The 23,959-nt window shown below is 44.1% G+C and overlaps 1 protein-coding gene across 1 annotated transcript; it reads left to right on the top strand.

Annotated features, from left to right (window-relative positions):
• The first annotated feature begins 1,299 nt into the window (after positions 1 to 1,299).
• Positions 1,300 to 21,369, top strand: LOC121152164 (enhancer of rudimentary homolog). Its single transcript, XM_040974045.1, has 2 exons — positions 1,300 to 1,655; positions 21,273 to 21,369. The coding sequence occupies exons 1-2, from the start codon at positions 1,300 to 1,302 to the stop codon at positions 21,367 to 21,369; spliced, it is 453 nt and encodes a 150-aa protein (XP_040829979.1).
• The last annotated feature ends 2,590 nt before the right edge of the window (positions 21,370 to 23,959 follow it).

Raw genomic sequence — 23,959 nt, 5'->3', positions numbered from 1 at the left:
GAGCAGAGCTGCTTCACAAAGAGGAAAGCAAATCCATAGAGAAATCTTTTTGCATTCTAGTAAGTCTAGTCCTGACGATTTGCTTCATTTCAATTCATATTCTGCAATAATTCCCTTTATTTTTCCTGTTTCAACCAAAAGAAGGACAAAGAGAAAGATAAAGCATTCTTTTGTAAGGTTCTGAGATCCTAGATTCCAAGAACACACTCAGAGACCTGATGAAGCTCCAAAATCAGGAGCCATGCTCAAGAAAAACTGGAAAGAGCATGATGAAGAAAAGGCTGCGTGTCTCCAACTCTGAGTCACTGCAAGAAACAATTAATTACCAGGCGCCCCAGAGAGGGAAGAAGGTATCTAAAAACTCTCAGGTTCCAATGCTCGGGAATAGAGTGAGACTGGAGACTACCGGCAGTGTTTTCCAGGGAGCAAGGTCCTGGGGGGCATCCCACACAAGCTCGGGGTGCAGCACCCCTGTCAGAACCAACCGCTGGCTCTGCAGCCAGCAGAGCACAAGTCCCCAGACCCCTCAGCTGAAGCTAAAACTCAGTTTGTGCAGCTCTGCTAATCTCAGGAGGCGCCTGAAAAAGCATCTCGCTAAAAGAGAACTCCCAGTGCTTAACACAGCAAAAGAGCAATGAACAGGAAAAACATCTGACTTATTTGAAGCACAATCATCTGGAAGTGTTTACCCCTCCTGAAAACAGAAGCAAAACCTATGAGCCAAAATTAAAAAAAAAAAAAAATTGGGGGGTGACATTTGGCATAGCAAGTAAAGCCACTGCAAGCAACACCAGTGTTCTATATAAGCACTGGTTGGAGACCTGGTTACTCCACTTCCAAGCCAAGTCCCTGCGAATGCACCTGGGAAAACAGCATACTATGGCCCAAGTGCTAAGGCCCCTGTGCCAGCAGCATAGGAGACCCACATGAAGCTCCTGTTTTCTGGCTCCAACCTGGACCAGTCCTGGCCATTGCAGCTACTTGGGGAGTGAACCAGTGGGTGGAAGATCTCTGGCTGTAATTCGTTCAAAATAAAAAGTTTTGACCCGAGTTTGAATCCTTTAAAAAAAAAAAGTGAAAGGGAAAATAAATGCATCTCGATTTAATGTGGATTTTTTAAAATAAGTGTATCCATAGGTTCATGAAAAAAAACCATGTGAAGCTTTGTAGTGACTGGGTATTTGAAATGAGGGAGAAAGCCGGGCTCCTCTCGCGGGGATTGGCTGTTGGCGGAGTTGCAGCTGGGCTCCTGTGCAGCGACGGTGTCGGTAGTGGCTGCAAAGACCAGAGTTTGGCGCGATGTCTCACACCGTTTTGCTGGTGCAGCCGACCAAGAGACCAGAAGGCAGAACGTATGTGGACTATGAGTCTGTGAACGAGAGCATGGAAGGTGTTTGTAAAACGTACGAGGAACATCTGAAAAGAATGAATCTCAACAGTCCATCAATCACGTATGATATCAGTCAGTTATTTGATTTTATCGACGATCTGGCAGACCTCAGCTGCTTTGTTTACCTGACTGACACCCAGACACATCAGCTTTATAACAAAGACTGGATCAAAGAGAAGCTCTCCGTGCTCCTCCGCAGGCCCAGCAGGCGGGAAAGTAATGGAAATGGCCACAGCATGGGGCTGGGGGCTGGCTTGGAACACAGGTGTGTACAGCCAGCTGTAGTGGGGGGGTTGTATTATAGTAATCCTGTTTCCATTTTGTTACACTCTAGCCAAGATTGAATGTATTACAGGAAGCAAGGCTCTTGTTCAATGTGCAACCCCCATTGCCTCTATTTTTTTTTTCACTTAAAACATTTTTATGAGGATTTAGATGGAGATTTTTTTTTTTGTCAGTTAATATTGAATATTGGTTCCAGACTGTTGAGATCTGCTTTTAGAACAGTCACTATACTGGCCCTTGGAGACGGGATGGGGGGTGGCTCAGTTTAGTTATGTCCTCAAGACAAACTTAGTGGAAAATAAATGTTCTTTAGTTATAAAAAGAAAAAAGAAAGAAGAAGAAATGAGGGAGAAGGGATCTGACCACAGAGTCCGAAGTTGGAGGAAAATGTGTGTGAAGTCTCTTGGGGCAGATGCTGTATCAGTAATGGGAACAGTGAGGGCTGTTCTCTTAGCCTGCCCAGAAGTTGAACTCTGGCTCCATTATTTTATTTACTTGGCTGTGTTCAATATTTACCAAATATATTACCTTGGGCAAGTTATTCAACTTCTCTGAGTATCAGAATCCATAAAGAAATCATTATTAATTGATAAATAATCAATAAAGTAGAAACTGTGCTATTGTAATTATAAAACAATCGACGCATGGCACTTAGTCAAATGCTTGTCATATAGTAAGCTTTCAGTCCATAGACCATTATGATAATTCAATCACTCATTTGAAGGTTTTTCACTTTGGAAATAACAGGTTGGTGCATAGCACACACTAATTCTAGTTCACATTCCAAATGGTTGCAATGTCACAGCTGGGCCAAGCCAAAGCCAGGAGCTTCATCTGGGCCTCACACACGGGTACAGGAGCCCAGGGCTTGGGGTAGTCTCCCACTGCTTTCCCCAGTGCATTATCAGGGAACTAGATTGGAAGTGTAGCAGCCAGGGCACAAACCAGTGCCCATGAGAGGCCAGAGGCATAGCTAACTATGCCACAATGCTGGCCCCAGAATGTTTTTTTTTAAGTATATATACCAAGTGTACTTTGCTTCAAACACACCCTGACATATGGCTTTGAGGTCCGTCAGCCTCCCATGTCCACCAGTTCTGCAGAAGGGCAGAAACCACACTCCTCAGACACACGCACTCGGGCCTCCCTTTAAGGAGCTCCAGCAAGCTGGCCTCCCAGCCTCAGGTCCTCATCCTTGACTCTGAATAAACTCAAACTTTGAACAGGTCTCCGACCTAGCAGCCAACATGCCCACCAGGATGCCCAAACCCCACGTGGAAGTACCCGAGTTAGACTCCTGATGCGATCACTGCTCCCATAGACCCCGCGAGGCTGTGGTGACAGTGCTAGTAGCTTAGTTCCTGAGTCTCTCGTGGTGGATGGACACTTTCTCCCCACTCTCTGCCTCATGAGTAGGCAAAGTGTGTGTGTGTGTGTGTGTGTGTGTGTTGAACAGTCTCACTTCATTCCAGTCAGCACTAACTATATCTCATTCCATACTTCTCCATGTCACTACCATTTCATTTCTGAAACTACAGTTATGCCCCACGGTTAGATTCCACACTTCCTTCCAACTCACAGACATTCATTCTACAAGTTTTGAACTGAGAGCTTCCGATGTATGCAACCACACAATTATTCCATCACCCCTTTGCTAAGCACTTTGTCATCACTCTCTGTCAACTAGGTATCAAAGATGACCAGCTGCCATCAGCTTCATGACCTTTCTCATTTTCTCCTAAAAGCCTGGTAAAAGGTGCATGTTCACATACTCCTGGGAAGGATCTGGAGTCTGCTGAAGCAACCTGCGACACATGAAATTTTCATTAAGATCTTTTCACCCTAAATGTTGTGAAAAGTGTGAACCCTGACCCTGATCAGTCTGTTTCTTCTACCAGCACAAATATTTTCTGCCCAGGAAGATGCACTATGCATACCCTCACAGGTGTTATGGCCCCTACTGGAAGAAGTAAACCCCCCTGTCCAGCTGTAGGCAGCTGCCTAGGCTGCCTTGTACCCAGGCAAGTGTTACACAGCTGGGAGAAAAGCAGCCAATAGCTGGCAAGCATTTGGACCCTGGTTAGTGCCAAATTTGTCCTAACTATACCAGTGTGTCAGCATAGTTGTTTATCATTATTATTATTTTAAGATTTATTTATTTTTATTGCAAAGTCAGATATATAGAGAGGAGGAGGAGAGACAGAGAGGAAGATCTTCCATCTGATATTTCACTCCCCAAGTGACCACAACAGCCGGTGCTATGCTGATCCAAAGCCAGAGGCCAGAAGCTCTTCCAGGTCTCCCACGCAGGTGCAGGGTCCCAAGGCTCCGGGCTGTCCTCAACTGCTTTCCCAGGCCACAAGCAGGGAGCTGGATGGGAAACGGGGCTGCCAGAATTAGAACCAGCATCCATATGGGATTCCAGTGCATTCAAAGCAAGGACTTTAGCCACTAAGCCACCATGCCAGGCCCTATTATTATTTTTTTAACGTATGTGGGGAAGCCAGGAAACGCTGGGCTAGGACATACCACCCAGACCCCAAGATGGGGGGGGGGAGGGTTTGGAGGAGGAGCTGCAGCTTGCCTGGGGAAGGAGTCTGGGAACACGTTAGAATGAGTGGCTGAGGACATGTTTGACAGGAGAGGAATAACTTCTGGAGTCTTCTATGTACTGAGGCCACTGCACTTGCAGGTAGGCAAGGTAGCTGAGATGGAGTGGCTTAGATGGGGAAAACCAGAAGGCATGTCTTGGTTCAGACACCCTAACCTACGTGGGAGACCTGGGCTGAGCTAAGTAGTATTGCTGGTGGCCCATTGGTACATGCAAAAGCTGGGGCTGAGGACATGCCTGACTGAGCTAGGTCACAGTACCTGTTCACAAGTGTTGGAGCAAGGAATGGGCCACAGCAGGCTGGACCACAGCATCCACCAGAACACAAAAGAGCTGAAGCTGGGGGCAGATTCTGTAGGGCATTTGTGGGCTCACCAGCACCCCATTGGTTTACATGGAAAGCTGGGTATGGTGACAGGCCAAGCCAGGCTGGACCACAAAATTCACCTCACAGGAACCACCTGGCCTGGGAACCAGGTTTGGGAGGAAGCCTGGATACACTAAAGGTAGAATTTGTCAACCAGTAGACCTTGGAAAGATTTTTCTCAACCGTGAAGCAACAAAACCAACAGCTTCTCAGAACCATCAAAACCACTCTACTTAACAGCCTCAGAATACTCTTCCCCATATTGGGGTTTCAAAGCCTTCATCAACGGACTGTCCCTCTTCCTGGGTGCTGATGTAGTTTGATTGCAAGGAGCAGCCCCTTCCCCTCCTCTTGTGGACACAGGAGAAAAAAAAAAATGAAACATTTGTGCCACCCACCTTCCCCCATACCTGCCCCTCCCCATGCTAACTGAAGGCCCACATGAACGTGCATCCTTCTCAGTTATGTAAATAATAGTAAAAACAAAACAAAATGATTTTTTTAAAATGTCTGTCTCTGTAGGGGCCTTTGCAGGAACCACCGGTAGGGAACACGGGCCCCATTTCCTTTAGTGGAGGTGAGAGAATTGCTACTGAACAGCAAACATTCCAGGAGTGCTTGTTGGATGACTGCACAGATGGGAGATAACATTTTGAAAGAAAACCTTCAGATACTTGAAAAGAACAAGTTGTTCTCCTGATCCAACCTAACCAGGGATGCTGGCCTTGGCAGAATAAAACAAAAACAAATAAACAGAACCATAACACATTTAAAACCATGTGTTTTAGAGCAACCCATGGGGCTTATCTCTCCAGATACAAAGCCGCAGGCTGGAGGCAATACAGACCTTGGACCACCCACATGGATGGACTGTGAAAATGAGGATGGGCCTGCCTGTCCCTGTTAACTCTGCTCCCATCTTATTCCTGGCCATATTTTTATCCTACGGCTTTGCGGAGGGCCATGCAGTTGGGGCGGACGGCACAGGGGTGTGATGAGCACAGCCCCTCAGCACAGGGGTGTGATAAGCTGCCAGGAGTTTCTGGCTGCGTGACAAGGCCCAGCAGAATATCTCTAATCACCTCATTACTGCTTCACCCCATCATACGGACACTTGACTACCTCTCTGATATTTTATGTAATTCTCCAAGGGTGACGTTGCTTTTCTGCAAGTGTGAAATGATTTCTGTAACCAGTTTAATACTGGAAATTGATTTTATCAAGCATGTTATGGTAAAAGGGTCTTTAGCAGCTTAAGACAATGAGACATGGCTAAAAGCATACAGTAGACAAAATTGAGCCTGTTTTGTTACCATATGTCTTATTGTGTGCCGACTTTTGACCTGGAACTTACTCTAAGATGCATGATGTTCTCCACAAGAAATGGCTTAATAGAGAATCAAGATGGCGGAATGGGGTAAGGACACGTTTAATCAGACGGAGAAACATTTAATCAGGATGAAGCAGAGAGGACATATTTCAGGAAATAGGAAAGGACAGAACAACAGCAGAGCGGTACCTGGAGACTGACAGACACAGGAAAGCAGCGGGCACAAGGGTGTGGTGTTGCAGTGAATGAAACTCCAGCACGGCGATCTGAACTCCAACAGCAGCCAGAACTCCACCAGCAACCAGGTGGGAAGGGACTTTCACTGGGAGCTTGGGAGGTGAACCCAGACAAAGTACTGTCTGTCCTGCTGGTCCGTTGGATTTGACCAGGAGCAGATACAGAGCAGCAGATCCCAGGCTGGCAGTGTGAGAACAGCGAGAATTTCATAGCCCAGTCAGCCCCCTAGAGCTGAATTGTTCGCCATTTTGCCTAAGGAGGAAAAGGCAAGGGAAAGGACTGAGCATGCTCTGAGCGGGGAGTGAGCTCATTTCTGACTCAGTGAACTGCAACAATGTGCCATTCTACGGGTTCCATCCGGGGCAGGTCTGGGTAGCCCTCAGATCTGACAGCCAGCAGATCAAGAACTGTTGTGGTAGCACGTTGGGCGCCATTGTGTGCACTGTGGCAATAGCTTTGGGACAACAGAGAACTGTGCATGTGATGAGCTCACGAGAGCTTTGTGAGGTCCCGCAGGAAAATAATACCAACTGTGACATTGTACCAGTCAAAATAGGTCCGTGTGGCACCCAGGCCTAACGTTCAACAGGTTCCGACAAGATCAGCGCCACCAACAACCTAACTAGATAGGACACCTGGTGTCTCTCTAATCCTGAAACCCACTCCAACCGGAAGAGGGGAGAAAGGTTGCAGAGACAACAGTGCAGCCTCAGCACAGTATCACAGGAGGTGGAGAGTGGTGAGCCAAGAGCTGGGGCTGTGGAGACCACGGTGGATATCTAACAAAAGAACCCAGACCTGGAACTTGCTGGAGGTTGTGGCAAAAGTGGCTGCAAGCAAAAAGTCGTGTACCAACTGCAATAAGTAAAATCACATTGGAGACCTATGGGTGACACAGCTTAGAAACCTGCCCCAAGAAGAAGACTCTGCTAACCAGAAGTACAATGATCAAGAGCAAAAGAAGAGACAAAGGCACGATGAATATTACTGAGCACTCCCCTGCAAAGGAGCAAAACCCTATGCCAACCTCAGAGTTAACTGAGGAAGACATCGAGAAAATGGGGGACACAGAATCCATAAGACTCATTTTGAAGATTCTGGTCAAAAATGAGAAGCTCATGCAAGAGTTCAAAGAATTTAAGAAAGCAGTAAAGCAAATCAAGGCTGGTAGATCAGAAATTAAGAACACAGTAGAGCAAATTACAAGTACAGTGGAGAGTCTCCAAAATAGAATGAAACAAGCAGAGGAAAAAATCTCAGAATTGGCAGATATTTGCTGTCACCAGGGGGAAGCAAACAAAAAGCTGGAAGCAGAGCTGGGTAAAGCTTAAAAAAGTATTCAAGAATTGAAAGACACTATTAAGAGGCCAAATATAAGAGTTAAGGGAGTTCCAGAAGGTGCAGAAAGAGAAGCTGAGTTTACAAATGTATTTAATGAAATAATAAAGGAAAATTTCCCTAATCTGGGGAAAGAATTGGGAAACAAGATCCAGGAGGGACACAGAACTCCCAACAGGCTTGATCAAAAGCAATCTTCACCAAGACATATGATTATCAAACTCTCTTCAATTGAACATAAGGAAAAGATCCTTAAATGTGCACGTGAAAAACATCAATTGACAATTAAGCTCACAGGAGATCTCTCACAGGAAACTCTACAGGCAAGAAGACAATGGAGTGACATATTCCAGATTCTAAAAAAAAAAATTGTCGGCCTAGGATAACATACCCAGAAAAGCTTTCTTTCATCTTTGAAAATGAAATAAAATTCTTCCAGAGTAAAGAAAAGCTAAAAGAATTTGCCTCTTCCAAACCTGCCCTACAAATGATTCTTCAAGATGTTCTCTTGACAGAGAAGAGGAATAGCACCTACCAAAACCAAAGGCAAACAGGAAGAACATCCCAGTAAAATGACAACAGAAGACTAAATCAATGAATAACCCATTCCTAAAATGACAGGACCAAAGTACCACCTATGTATATTTAACTCTGAATGTAAATTGCTTAAGCTCAATCAAACATCATAGATTAGTAGACTAGATTAAAAAACAAAACCCATCTGTTTATTGTCTGGAGGAGACACACTCCAACAAAGATCAACGGAAACTCTATCACATGGGTTTTGTTGTTTTCTGTTGGTTTCATCTCTTCAAAACACTTTCTTCTGATTAAATCATTCAATGACTCGTAGATCATACAGTGGCATCATTTTCTTCAAGAAGGTTCTTGATTTTCACTTCTTCAGCTACACGTTGGACATTTAATAGCATGTTGTTTAACTTCTTGGTGTTGTTAATTTCTTTTTTCTCTCGGATATTGATTTTGTTTTGTGGCTTTTCATTTAAGGGATGGTATAGTAGTTGTGTAATGGAGACTGTCACATCTAGTAATATGTCATTTAACTTCATGGCATTGTAAATTTCTATTTTTCTTTCTATTGTTGATTCTGTATCATGACTTTTCATTTAAGGGAATGTACAGTAGTTATGTAATGGAGACTAGCAACCAGATGTGAGGATGTAGTGTGGTGTGCATTTCTGTTTCCAGACAAAGATGGACTTACAGTGAAACTGTGTATATTATGTTTTGACAATAGGATTCTGGACTCTCTGCCATTGTCCATGCCCGCAATGATGAACATATGACAGAGTATGAAGAACTATATGTTAGTAATGATATAAAGGAACTGGGGGGGGGGGGATTGGGGAGGGGTTAAGGGAATATGGAACTGTATCATAAAATGATAGCAATAATAATAAAATGTGAAAATAATAAAAAATGAAATTAAAAAAAAAAGAAATGGCTTAATAATATCTTGGAATAGATGGCATCATGGAGGTACAAAGAGTTTATTTACCGTGCAGCCTCAAACTGCTACAACACATGAAATGACACATTTTGGCTTCCCACCACGTAAAACAGAAAATATATGGGGCATCTATCTTTTTTTAATTAATTTATTTTTATTGGAAACACAAATATACAGAGAGGAGGAGAGATAGAGAGGAAGTTCTTCTGTCTGTTGACTCACTCCCCAAGTGACCGCAATGGCTGGTGCTGAGCCAATCCGAAACCAGGAGCCTCTTCCTGGTCTCCCACACGGGTGCAGGGTCCCAGGGCTTGGGACCATCCTCAACTGCTTTCCCAGGCCACAGGCAGGGAGCAGAATGGGAAGCCGACCAGAACTGGCACCCATAAGGAATCCTGGCATGTGCAAGGCAAGGATTCTAGCCACTAAGCCACCGCGCCTGGCCCGAGTTTTTAAAATTTTATAACTCGAAAGATTTGCCATCATCTTCTTTTAAAAATGCATTCTATTTTCCAACACTAAAGATCTGTGCTGTTGCCCAGTCCATCTGCCTTACGCTCTGGCATTGCTTCTTCTGGTCTGAACTGGGCCAACCTAGAACCAAGAATTCCTCCACGTGAGGCCCTGAACCTAGATGAACCCTAAATAACACAGAGATTTAGCACCAGCCAACCAGTGCCTGTGCAGAAGGTGAGGGGTGGCTCTCAAGTTATTTCCCTATTTCAAGGGCTGATTATCAGAATTCCTGTGGAGAAAAACAAATCATGCAGAAAGTTTCTTATGACCAGTACATGAATGGGGACATTTAAGGTTCAGGTTCAGGAGAAGAGAGAAGGACTTGCAATCTGTGGAAGAGATTATAGAAAGCAGTGCTTCTGGTTTGCCTGGTAAATACAAGAAGGTAGAAAGTCTTTTTGTTTCTTTTTTAAGGATTTATTTTCTTTTTGTTTGAAAGGCAGAATTACAAAGAGAAGCAGAGACAGAGAAATTTTTTCCATCTGCTAGTTCATTCTCAAATGCTTGCAACCACTAGGGCTTGGCCAAGTGGAAGGAGCCAGAAGTGCCTTCTGGGTCTTCCACGTGGGTTTAGAAGTGCAAGCATTTGGGGCTTGTGCTGCTGCCCAGTACATTACCAAGAAGGTGGATCAGAAGAGGAGCAGCCAGGACCCAAACAAGCACCCACATAGGATGTCGGCATTGCAAGCAGTGGCTTCGTCCGTTATGCCACAGTGCTGGCCCACAAAATCTTTCCTTTTAAAACTGTATTTTTTGGTAATAAAAATGAGATCTGTGTAGATGCAGAGGCAGATTAATATATTTTGTGAAAGGACTTTAGACCACAGGAACAGAGATTTGCAATAACAAACAGAACACATAGGGAAGAACTGAAAGAAATAAAACTACTAGAATTAGAAAGATATAAAAAGAATTATCATGATGTGGGTATTGTGGCACATCAGGGTAAGCTGTCACATCCCGTAAAGAAATGCCAGTTTGAGTCCTGGCTGCTCCATTTCTGATTCAGATTATTGCTAATGCATTCTGGGATGCAGCAGAAGATGGCTGAAGCACTTAGTTCCCCTGACACCCACATGGGAGGCCTGGATAGAATTCTGGGCTCTTGGCTTTGATCTTGCCCAGCCACAATCACTGTGGGCATCTGAGGAGCGAATCAGAAGAAAATATTCTCTCTTGCTCTTGCTCTGTGTGTGTCTTTGTGTCTGTCTGTCTGTCCTTATAAGTAGATGAAGAAAAAACATTTAATGCCCACTCAGAGTTGTGGGGGAAGGTCTGGGGATCCATGAGCAAGTGTGCATGGACCCCCAGCAGGTGGGCAAAGCCCCAGGTCTCACCCACACTGTCGGACTCGGGAACCTGTGCATGTGCAAGCATGGGGGACTGTGTATTGCTCAGGAAAGGGGTATGGGCATGTAAGGAGTAGAGGCCCACAGAGGGAGAACGTGACAGGTGAGGAATGACCACTGCACTTGCAAGTAAACATCATGGAACTAACTGGCATGCAAAAAAGACTGGGTCTGATTCTGTGGAGGATATGTGTGCTCATCCCTATAGGACTGTAATACCCACTGATTTGCTCCAGATCTAGGGGTAGTGATGGGCCAAGCTAGAAATGACCATGGAACTCACTAATACTCATGGAACCTGGGGCTGAGAACAGGTTGTAGCACCTGCAGGCACACCCACGGATTAGGTGTGGAACAGACCCAGGTGCAACATCCACCAGCACACACAAAAACTGAGAGTGGGAGACGGACTAAGCCAGATAGTGAGGGGCCTAGACCCGCTGGCATGCATGAGATCCAGATCTGGCAGTGGGCCTAACAGGTGAACTTGGAGAATTCCCCTGGTCACCTACTTTCCCTTATGCCTTGACCCTCTCCACCCTATTTGGTGGTCCTCATGGGCCTGCAATTTTGTCAGCTATGTAAACAACATCAAAAATAAGTGTTATAAAATAAAAATGAAATGAAATAGCGAGTTTAGTCTGCCACTCAGGACACCCATATCCCGTATGGGAGTGCCAGTTCAAGTTGCAGCTACTGAGTTTTGGATCCAGCCTCATGCTAATGCACCTGAGAATGTAAAAGATGATGGCCCAAGGACCTGGGTCCCTTCCGCCAGTGTGAAAGCCCTGATGGAACTGCAGGCCCCAGGGCTGAGCGCCGTCCAGCTGCAACCGTTATGTACAAGAAATCCATTTCTATCTGCCCCACCCCAACTATTCTTCTCTCAATCTATCTTTCAAATAATCTTTTTATTTTTTTTAAAGATTTATTCTTATTGTTTTTTTATTGGAAAGGCGGATATACAGAGAGGAGACACAGAGAGGAAGATCTTCCGTCCGATGATTCACTCCCCAAGTGAGCCCAACGGCCGATGCTATGCCGATCAGAAGCCAGGAGCCTCTTCCGGGTCTCCCACGCGGGTGCAGGGTCCCAAAGCTTTGGGCCATCCTTGACTGCTTTCCCAGGCCACAGGCAGGGAGCTGGAAGGGAAGCGGGGCTGCCGGGATTAGAACTGGCACCCATATGGGATCCCGGGCGTGCAAGGCGAGGACCTTTAACCACTTGCGCCACCGCGCCAGGCCCCAAATAATCTTTTTATTTTAAGCTTACACTTTTTTAAATGATTTAGTTTGTTTATTGGAAAGTCAAATATACAGAGAGGAGGAGAGGCTGAAACAAAGATCTTCCTCCGCAGGTGGCCACAATAACCAGAGCTGAACCGATCCAATGCCAGGAGCCTCTTCCGGGTCTCCCACACAGGCACAGGGTCCCAAGGCTTTGGACCATCCTTGACTGTTTTCCCAGGCCACAAGCAGGGAGCTGGATGAGAAGCGGGGCTGCCAGGATTAGAACAAGCACCCATATGGGATCCTGGTGTGTGAGAGGACTCCAGCGGCTAGGCTACTGCACTGGACCCTAGAACTTACATTTTTAAAAAAACAAATACTCTTTTAAGATAAATAGTTTACTTTAAATGTTTTTAAAATTCATACTGAACTAGCTCCCACACTGGAATACTTCTAGTTAGAGACAACAAAGCTTCAAAAACAGATTTGGCACCTGTGTCATCTGCGATATTGGCTTGTACTTTTGTTTTTACTAAATTCATTTATTTCATTTTTTATAATACAGAGAGTCCAGTATCCTATTATCAAGATACAGAAAACAATTTCATTAGGAGCTCATCTATGATTTGGAAGTAGAGATGCATGGGGCATTGTATCTTCACATCTCAATATGATAGTCTCTATTACATAGTTACTATCCATCCCCTCAAATGAAAAGTCATAAAACAAAATCAACAACAAAAGGAAAAAAGTTACCAACATGAAGTTAAATAACATGCTACTAAATGACCAGAAAAAATGGAAAAATATTAAAAAACCTCCTTGAAACAAATGATTCAACAGTGTGACCTTTGAGTTAATGAGGAAATTAATAAGAACTTTTTTTGAATGAATGAAGATAAAACCAAAATATCAAGATCACCAGATGTAGCAAAAATAATATCCAAAGGGATATTGACCTTGTATTTAGCATGAAGTTTGCCTCATATCAGAGAGAACACAAGGTATTTTAGGGAGGGGGACTTGGCTTACTTTGCTACACATAATGGTCTCTGTTGGATCCATGCGGTTGCAAGTGGTAGCATTTCATTCTTTTTGATGGCTGAGTAGTATTCCATAGAGTAGATGTACCTCAGTCTCTTTATCTGTTCCTTTTTCAGTGGGCGTCTAGGTTGTTTCCATGTCTTGGCTATTGCAGATTGTGCTGCTGTAAATGTGAGATTACAGGTCACTTTTCCATGTGCAGATTCCCTTTCCTTTGAATATATTTCCAGAAGTGGGACAGCTGGTCATACAGCAGATCAATCTTCAGTTCTCCTAGCACTCTCCATACCGACTTCCACAGTGGCTACATTAGCCTACACACTCACCAACAGTGAAGGAGGCGTCTTTTTCTCTACTTCCACACCAGCAGGTGTTGTTAGTGGAGTTCTGAATGTAGGCCAATCTCACTGGAGTTAGGTGGATCCTCAGTGTAGCTTTCATTTGTTTTTCCCTGATAGCTAGGGAGCTTGAGCATTTTTTCATGTGTCTATTAGTCATTTGAATTTGCTCTTCTGAAAAATGTCTGTTAATTTCCCTCACCCATTTCCTCACAGGGTTGTTGGTTTTGCTGTCCCTGGGTTTCTGAAGCTCTTTGTAAATTCTGGATATTAATCCTCTACTTGTTGTGCAGTGTGCCAAGATTTTCTCCCATTCTCTTGGTTGCTTCTTTGTTGATCATCACCTTGCTGTTCTGAAGCTTCTTAGTTTAATGTAGTCTCATTTGTTTATTTTGTTTTTGACTGCCTGTGCTTTTGATGAATTTTCTAAGACGTCTTTATTAATACCTGTGTCTTGCAGTGTGCTTCTTATGTTTTCCTCTAATAGTTGGTGCTTTCTGGGTGCAGATTTAACCCCTTAATCCACTTAGAGCTGATTTTTTAAAATTTTACTACTTTATTATTATCATTTTAGGATACAATTCCATAGGCCCTAGATTTCCCTTAAACCCTTCCTAAATATACCCCCCTCCATTGAGTTCCCCTATATTATTACTATAGTATAGTTCTTTATAAACATTAATATGTCCATCATTGTGGGCATGGACGATGGTTGAGAGTCCAGCATCATATTGTCAAGATATAGTTAGCAGTTTCATTGGGAGTCCATCATTGATTTGCATGTAGACATGCATACTGAATTGTATCCTCACACCTGGATATGATAGTCTCCATTGCACAGTTACTACATCCCCTTAAATAAAAAGCCACAATACAAAATCAACAACAGGAAGAAAAAAAGAAATTTGCAATGCCAAGAAGTTAAATAGCATGTTACTGAATGACTAATGTGTTGCTGAAAAAATGAAAAAGAAAATTGAGAACCTGCTTGAAGGAAATCATGCTACTCTCTGATCTATGAGTCAGTGAAGAATTTAATGAGGGCCCTGCACGGTGGCCTAACGGCTAACGTCCTCACCTTGAATGCACCAGGATCCCATATGGGCATCAGTTCTAATCCCGGTGGCACCACTTCCCATCCAGCTCCCTGCTTGTGGCCTGGGAAAGCAATAGAGGACAGTCCAAAGCCTTGGGACTTGCACTGGTATGGGAGACCTGGAAGAGGCTTCGGCCTTCGGATTGGCTCAGCTCCAGCGGTTGCGGCTGCCTGGGGAGTGAATCAACAGATGGAAGATCTTCCTTTTTGTATATTTGATTTTTCAATAAAAATAAATCCTTTAAAAAATAATTTAGTGAGAAAGAAAGTGGTTTTGAAGAGATAAAACTGAAAACAAAAACATCAAAATCCATGAGATATAGTTTCCGCTGATCTTTGTTGGTGAAATATGTCTCTTATAGAGAATAGAAGGGTTTTGTTTTGTTTTTTAATCCAGTCTACTAATCGATGACATTTGATTGATATGTTTAAGTCATTTACATTCAGGATTAATATGAATTGAGTGGTAATTTGGTCCTGTCATTTTAGCAATGGGTTGTTCATTGATTTAGTCTTCCATTGTTATTTTACTGGGATGTTCTTCACATTTGCCATTGGATTTGGTTGGTGCTATTCCTCTTCTCTGTCAAGAGAATATATTTAAGTGTCATTTGTAGAGCAGGTTTAGAAGAATCATATTCTTTTAACTTTTCTTTACTGTGGGAGAATTTTATTTCATTTTCAAAGACGAAAGGAAGCTTTTCTGGGTAGATTATCCTGGGCCAACAGATATTTTTAGAATCTGAAATATGTCGCTCCATTCTCTTCTGGCCTGTGGAGTTTCCTGTGAGAACTAAGCTATGAGTTTAACTGCCATTCCTCTATAGACTAATTGATTTTTTTTTCCATGAGCACATTCAAGGATTTTTTTTTCCCCTTATGTTCAATTGAAGAGAGCTTGATTATCATGTGTCATGGTGAAGATTGCTTTGGTCAACCCTGTTGGGAGTTCTGTGCCCCTCCTGGATGTTGTTTCCTAATTCTTTCTCCAGATTAGGGAAACTTTCCCTTATTTTCATTAAATGCATTTTCAAACCCAGCTTCTCATTCTGCACCTTCTGGAACTCCCTTAACTCTTATATTTGGCCTTTTAATAGTGTCTTTCAATTCTTGAATACTTTTTTAAGCTTTACCCAGCTCTGCTTCCAGTTTTTTGTTTGTTTCCCCTACTGACAGGAAATCTCTTGCAATTCTGAGATTCCGTCTTCTGCCTCCTTCATTCTATTTTGAATACTCTCCACTGTACTTTTAATTTGCTTCACTGTAATCTTCATTTCTGATGTATCAGCTTTCATTTGATTCATTTCGTGTGTGACATATTCCTTAAATTCCTTGAACGCCTGTTTTATGTGCTTCTCATTGTTGATAAGAACCTTTATAACAAGTGATTTGAGTTCTGTGTCTTGATGTCTTGCTCAGTGACCTCTGAGGTTGGCAAAGGTTTTTGCCCCTTTGCAGGGAAGTCTTCAGGAATATTCATTGTGCTCTTGGTCATTGTACTTCTGGTTATCAGATTCTTCTCCTAGGGTCACATTTCTAAGCTGTGTCACCCACAGGTCTTCAGTTTGATTTTACTTATTGCAGTTGACGCCCTAGCTCTTTATTTGCAGTCACTTGTGCCGCTCCCTCCAGCGAGTTCCGGGTCTGGGTTCTTATGTTAGACTTCCACCATGGTCTCCATAGCCCCAGTTGTTGGCTCAGCACTCTACCTCCTATGAGCCTGTGCTATTGTTGCACCGTTGTCTGTACAACCTTTTTCCCACTTCTGATTCAAGCAATTCCCAGGATTATGGAGACACCATCATTGTTGGTGGTATTGATCTTGCTGGAACCTGTAGGCTGTTAGGTCTGAAGGACACACAGACCTCTTTTTATCCATAAAATACCAAAGTCAGTATTATTTTCCCTGTGGGACCAGTATATAGCACTGAACTCAGTGAGTTTGCTCCCAGCTCAGTGCATGTGCAACTAACTGCTGTCTCTGTAGTCTTAACACCTTTGCCACACTTCACCTTGGATGGAACTTGTAGGATGCCACATTGTTGCAGTTCACTGAGCCAGAGATGAGTTCACTCCCAGCTCAGTGCATGTGCAGTACTGTCTTATAGCCTTTGCCTCCTTAACCAAAATAGTGCCTGATGCGGCTCTAGGGGAAGGACTGGGCTGTGAAGCCCCCCTGTTCCCACACTGCCTATTTGGGACCTGCTGTTCTGTCTCTGCTCCTGGTCAAATCAAGCAAACCAGCAGGACATGCAGTTCTTTGTCTGGGTTTAGGTCCTTAATTCCCAGTGAATTCCCCTTCCCACCGTTTTGCTGGTGGAGTTCTGGCTGCTGGTGCAATTCCGATCACCACTAGCTGAATGCCACTGGGGAATCGGTCACTGCAACATCACACCGTTGTGTCCACTGCTTTCCTGTGTCTGTCAGTCTTCAGGTGCCCCTCGCCGATCTGTCCTCTCCTATTTCCTAGAATGTTCCCTCTCTGCGTCACACTGGCTAATGTTTCTCCATCTGTTTAATCATGTCCTTACCCTATCCTGCCATCTTGAGTCTCTTAGAGCTGATTTTTGTGTAAGGTGACAGGTGAGTTCTTGCTTCTTACCTTTGCAGGCTGTTATCAAATTGTCCCAACAGTATTTGCTTAAGAGAGCAGGTGTTTCCCTGGATTATTTTCAGTTCTCTTGTCAAAGATTAGTTGGCTGTACATGTGTGGGCTCCTCCTGAGGTTTCTTTTTTCTGTTCCATTGATCTTCTCTGTTTCAGACCGTTTTGACTAGCACTGTCCCGTAATATGTCTTGAGGTCTGGAACTGTGACTTCTTCAGCTTGATTTTTATTTTTCAAGATGGCTGTGGCTATTCATGGTCTCTTGTGTTTCCAGATGAACTTTCATGTCATCTTTTCTATTTCTGAAAGGAACGTATTTGTGATTTTGTTTGGGATTCCATTAAATCTGTATATTTCTTGGAGTAATATGGGCATTTTGATGATGTTGGTCCTGCCAATCCAGAAACATGGTATATTTCTCCGTCTTTTAATATCTTCTCCTATTTCTTTTTTAATGTTTTATAATTTTCATCATAGAGGTTATGCTTAATCCAAGGTACTTAAGATTTTTCTTTGTTATTTTAAAAGAGACTGTACTTACAATTTCTTTCTCAGCTATGGAGTTATTTGTGTATTCTAGGGCCATGGATTCATGTTCGCTAATTTTGTATCCTGCTACGCTGCCAAGCTCTCTTATGAGTCTCAGTAGTCTCCTTATCGAGTCTTTTGGCTCTCCTATGTGGAGAACCATGCTGCTTGTGAACAGGGATACTTTTATTTTCCTCATTTCTGATTTTAATCCCTTGGTGAAAGTGGACATCCTTGCTTATTTCCAGATCTTAGTGGAAAACTTCCAGTCTCTCTCCAGTCGGGCGTTTCATATGTTGCTTTGATTGTGTTGTGAGACATTCCTTCTACACTTATCTTGTTTAGGGTTTTTAGCATGAAGTAGTGCATTGTGTCAAATCCCTTCTCTGCGTCTATTGAGATGATCATATGGCTTTTATTCTTCAATTTGTAGATGTGGTGTATTATATGCATTGGTTTGTTATGTTAAACCACCCCTATTCTTTTGTAAGATTTATTTATTTTTATTTTTATTGGAAAATAAGATTTACAAAGAGAAGGAGAGACAGAAAGATCTTCAGTCTGCTGGTTCATGCCCCAAATGGCCATTGTTGAGCCAATCCAAAGCCAGGAGCTAGGAACTTCTTCCAGGTCTCCCACATAGCCCACATGACCCAATGGCCCAAGGCTCTGGGCCGTCCTCTGCTGCGTTCCCAGGCCACAGGCAGGGAGCTGGTTGGGAAGTGGAGCAGCCAGGACATGAACTGGCTCCCATATGGGATCCTGTGCATGCAAAGCAAGGATTTATCTACTTGGCTACTGCACTGAGCCCCTTTTCTTGTAGCATCCTTGAATGAGTTTGGCCCAGAGTATTTCTGACCTCATAAAATGCATTTTTCTCATACTCACCCAAATGTTAGATGTGCTTTCCAGTCCACTGACTTGTTTTCTAAACAATTGCTCTTGGGCCCAGCGCAACAGTGGTTAAGGTCCTCACCTTGCATGCCCTGGATCCATATGGGCGCCGGTTCTATCCCGGCAGCCCTGCTTCCCTTCCAGCTCCCTGATTGTGGCCCGGGAAAGCAGTCAAGGATGGCCCAAAGCTTTGGGAACCTGCACCCGTGTGGGAGACCCAGAAGAGTCTCCTTGCTTCGGACCGGCATAGCATCGGCCGTTGTGCTCACTTGGGGAGTGAATCATCGGACGGAAGATCTTCCTCTCTGTCTCTCCTCTCTGTATATCCACCTTTCCAATAAGAAAATAATAAAAAAATAAATCTTTAGAAAAAACAATTGCTCTTAGTGGCTGTGGGATACCCTGGCTGTTTGAGTGCAGTTGCTGTTACTGCACTTTTCATGCAGGGTAAAACCACCAACCCAACCTTAGGCCAGCCCCTTGAATTTCAAATTTCACATCAGGTACAAGGTATTGGAGAGATTAAAGAGCACCAGTGGCTAACAGGAAGACATCTTACTAAATACCAGGCTTTGCTTTTAGGTGTACCTGGTCTGCTTTCATGGTATGTTAGGTCCTCAATCCAAACACTTTTCTGCAATCAGAAGGTACTGAAAAGCTAGTTCATTGTGTTCAGAGACCATAGAACAGTTCTACTCCAGCAAATGAATGTTTGGAAAACCCGGATTATGAATGGTTCACTGATGGCATAGTTTCTTGAAGGAAGGCAAGACATGGGGGCCAGCACCATGGTGCAGGAGGTCAAACCTCTGACTTTAGAGCCAGCACCCCATATGGGTGCCCATTCCAGTCCTGACTCCAGTCCTGCTCCAGTTCTTGTCCAGCTCCCTGCTAATGTCCTGGAAATTCAACACAAGATGGCCTGCATGCACCGGCCCGTATACCCACATGGGACACGCAAATGGAGTTCTAAGATCCTGGCTTGGGCCTGGCTCAGCTCCAGCTGTTGTGGCAATCTGGGGAGTTATCTCAGGAGTGAGCCAGTGGATGTTCTCTCTCTCTCTCTCTCTCTCTCTCTCTTTCTCTCTCTACCCCTCACACCTCTCTCTCCCTTCCTCCCTCTTCCCTCTTCCCACACATACCCTATCTCTCCCTCTGTATTTCTGTAACTCAGACTTTCAAACAAACAAATCTTTTTTTAAAAATCTGGGAAAGGCCAAAAAATCTGCATTCACACAAACCCCAAGTCTGTTTTCCTTGTGCTATGTGCACATGCAGTAATTTGGAAACAGGAACCAAAAAGGCAACATTCTGCCGTTAAACGTGAACTGGAAATCTTAGCACTGCTCCAGGCAGTTGTGCAGCGTCTGAAAGCAGCTGTTACCCATTATCAAAGGCACCACACAGAAATAGTCACATCCTCAGAGAAGGAATACTGATGGACAGTACAGCAAAAAGCAAAGATAGCTGCCACTCAAAGAGTTCTAGAAATGATTCTGCTATCCTAGCCTCTGCTGGAAATCCCTGCTCTACCAGACCGAGGATCGAATGGGCCCAGCAGTGAGGTTATGCTGGACAGTTCAGTCTTTATAAGCTTCAAATCGTAAGAGCAAGCACCCAGTGGTGTCTCAATAAAAACATCACAAGAAAAATAAAAGGAAAGAGAAATACCTGACTCTACCCATCTGGGGAGAGGGGCCTGAATGTAGATAGTCTCTTCTGTATTTGGAGGGAAAGGAAGATAACGGTTTTAAGGGAAGTAACTAGATCCCATTTCCTCTGCCTATGAAGCCATGGTGCCACACCCAGCCATCTCCATTCCTCACTGCTGTACAAAGCAGAGAAACCTGCCCTGGTGAGGACTGGCAGACTGACTTAGTAGCACGGCCAAATGGTCACAGACACTTACCTTATGGATGTTCCCGTGTGATGGATAGAGGCCTTTCCAACCCAGACAAACTGCAAGAAATATCCAAATCACTGTTTCATTCACTTTGATTCATACATATAGAACCACATATGGCAAACAATCAGTTTAGGTCAGGTGCAGGAGGCTCTGACAGGTCATGGCAGCAAGACGATCCTTGTGGCAGAGTCCAAAAATCGTGAACAACCAACCTCTCAAAGAGATCTAGATCCCACCCCAACTAGTTACTGAGTAAATGGATTGGCGCTCCTGTGAAGTTAGATCACAGGGATTCTCTAGCTGTGTGTATCTGTCGAAAAGTAAACCTCTACTGTTTTTCAATAGGAAACTAATTGAAATACCTGCAGGAAGCTACTTTAAGTAACCTCCTCTATTGCCATGGGAAACTGAGCCCAGATCACTGTCCAGGCTCTATTACAACCATATGATTTTGTGGATTCCATTGCTGAAGTGACCATGAACAACCAACTAGTTCTAAAACATCTACTGGCAGGAAAAGGTGGAATAAATGCAGCAACTAATGAAAACCCGTCACACTTACATTGGCAAAAGTGTGCTCAGAGAACAATATACCAAGGTTTATAAGCAAGCCAAGCTGTTCTATGATTCTGGTAAGCCTGTCAACTTCACCATCTGGGAGGCAACAGGAAGTGCTGCTCTCTCCCTGATGTGATTCTTCAGCTGTACTCTTCAATGCTCATGTTTGTCTTTTCCAGATCCAACAGTTACACGATTGAAACCATGGCCGTGAAAGCATCGCATCCACTGTCAACAAGCGACAGCAGACCTCCAACTCCTCAAAGATGTCTCTAGATACTTCAGCTGGAGATGTTTGTTACTTGGCTAGACAGGAACAATGCCCTGACACAGCATGAAGAAGTTACTGAACATAGACCTTTTTCAAACCTGCCATTAAGATCAAATGATGAGCATCTCTGAGGGAGGAATGCTATGGGAACATAGGCACTTACAAGCAGAAGTTAATGATTAACGTCTATCTAGGGGATTACATTTTCCACAACCATGGCTGGTCTGCCCCAGGACAGCTGCAGCCAACACATATGACATCCTGGCTCAGCCCACATCACGGGTCCCCTTCTGTATATCATCCAGGCTCCCTTCTCTCTCCATGCATAAGCCAGGCCTCCCTCCCCTTTCTGTACGTGGTACAGGCTCAGCTCGCACACACCAGGGGACACCCTTCCCTTTCTAAGTGACAGACACTGCAAGTTACAAACTTGTAACAAACTCTCACTGGAAATATCCACCAGGGCTGCAGGATGCGTCCCCCTTCCTAGACCTTGATGTCACTAGCATGACATTATATAAGGGCAGTGCTCAATCCCCACCCACATCTCTGCCCCTTGTGAATAGTTACTAACTCTGCTCCAGATGTAAGCCCCAGTGCCTCCAGAGGGAGAAGGGATAGGCCTAACCTCCTTGACTGGCCTCTTATTCCTTTGTGGAGGACTTCGCCTTAATGGACATTATTTTTTGGTTGTTGTTGTTGGAAGATCCTCCTTGGAGATGCATTCTTCTTTGTTGTCCTTTTGCATTATTGGCTGTTTTGTTCATGCATGACTGCTTTTTTGAGCTTGCACTTTCATTTTGTTCCAAATAAACTCTGCTCTTATGTACATTTCCAAGCCTCCACTTTTGAATTCTTACATGCATGGAGGTAAACCCTGCAGTAAGCTGAGTCTAGAGCCCTCTAGTCCCACAGCACTGCATGAAGACCTGGGTGAGTTCTGGCTCCTTGCTTCAGCCTGGCCCAGCCAGGAATGTGGGAAATGAACTAGCAGATGGAAATTTTCTTTCGCTTTTGATTTTTTTTTTTGTTAAAAAATGTTTAAGGATATATTTTATTTAAAAGTATAAAGTTACAGAAAAAGAGAGAGAGAGAAGCTGAGACACAGAGAGATCTTCTGTCTGCTGGTTCACTCCCCAAATGACCACAATGACCAAGACTAGACCAGTCCAAAGCCAAGGATCCAGGAACTTCTTCTGAGCCACTCATGTAGGTGCAAGGACCACCCTTTGCTGCTTTTCCCAGGCCATTAGCAGGGAGCTGGATCAGAAGTAGATCATCCAGGATTTGAACTGGCTCCCATATGGGGGTCTTCGCATCACCAGCTGTGGCTTCAGCTAGTATGTCACAATACCAGCTCCAGGAATTTTCTCTCTGTGTCCTCCTAATACCTAAAAAGTGATTTCTCATAAATTAAGCACTGCAATAATCCCTCCGATATGAGTGAACAAGAAGTACTTCCAAAGTGAAAGTGTATCCACTTTGATTTACATCGGAGATAGCTTGTATTATTACATTGGAGGTGGGTACTGTGGCACAGTAGGCTGAGCCACTGTCTGGATTGTCTGCTTCCCATTCAGAACATCCGGTTTGAGTACCAGCTACTTTGAGCTTCCAATCCTGCTAATGGCCCTGAGAGGGAGCAAACAATACCCCAAGCGCTTGGGTTCCTGTCATCCAGGAGGGAGACACACGTGCAATTCCCACTCACGGCTTGAACTTCTCCTGGATCGCACTGGAGGGGCAAGCCAGCAGATGGAAAGTCTCTTTTCTTCTCTGTCATTCTGCCTCTCAGATAAATAAATAAATAAATAAATAAATCTCTTTTTTTTTTACCAAAAAATAATGGTTATGATGCCAGAAAAAAAAAAAAAAACGTGCAATAAGACAGCAGATAACTAGAATATTCCAGACAAGGGAAGAGTGTGCGCAAAGATGCAAAGCAAAGAGAAAACACTGTTTTCATAGAAAAAGAAATAACCAGTCACACAGAAAGAACACAAATGTAACGGAATGTAAGTTTGGACAGGCAGCCAGAAACAGCATTGTGAGCTACGAAGTCTTCTCCGACTAGTTGAGAATGCAAAGTCTGTGTGTGTGGAGCACCGGAAACCGTCCTGTGTGTGCCTACGGGAGGCTCTTCTTGCTATGGCTGCTGTCCTCACACCTGTGTGATAATCAATCCTTAAGTGTAAGCTTGCAGGGGGCCCCCCTCACAGGTACTCTGTTCAGGTCTCTTGTCCGCAGCCTCCTGCGCTGCGCTCCCCAGACGCCCATGCCAGCTCTGGTCCTCGGCTCAGAGGCATCGCCCTGCACCGCCCCTGCCTGGCTTCCCCTCAGGCTGCTGGGACCTACAAACTGTCCTTGACCTATAAGCTTGAGCAATCACAGGACTCTCTTGCATTGCCTTTTGCGTAGCAGCTGAAAATCAATTGCATATCTTGTCCATGGTTTTTATTGTTTCAGGCGGGAGATGAATCTTATCCCAGTTATTCCATCTTGGCTTGAAGAGACATTTTAGTTTGTTTTTTTTTCCCCACAAATTTATAACCTCATGCTCTCAAAAGAGGAATGCAATTATATGAAAAGTAGAAA

Source organism: Ochotona curzoniae, unplaced genomic scaffold (assembly GCF_017591425.1).
Source record: "Ochotona curzoniae isolate NIBS_2020 unplaced genomic scaffold, NIBS_Ocur_1.0 contig_2404, whole genome shotgun sequence".
NCBI lineage: Eukaryota > Metazoa > Chordata > Mammalia > Lagomorpha > Ochotonidae > Ochotona > Ochotona curzoniae.
Note: the sequence above shows the minus strand (reverse complement) of the source record. Positions and strands in the feature narration are given on the sequence as shown.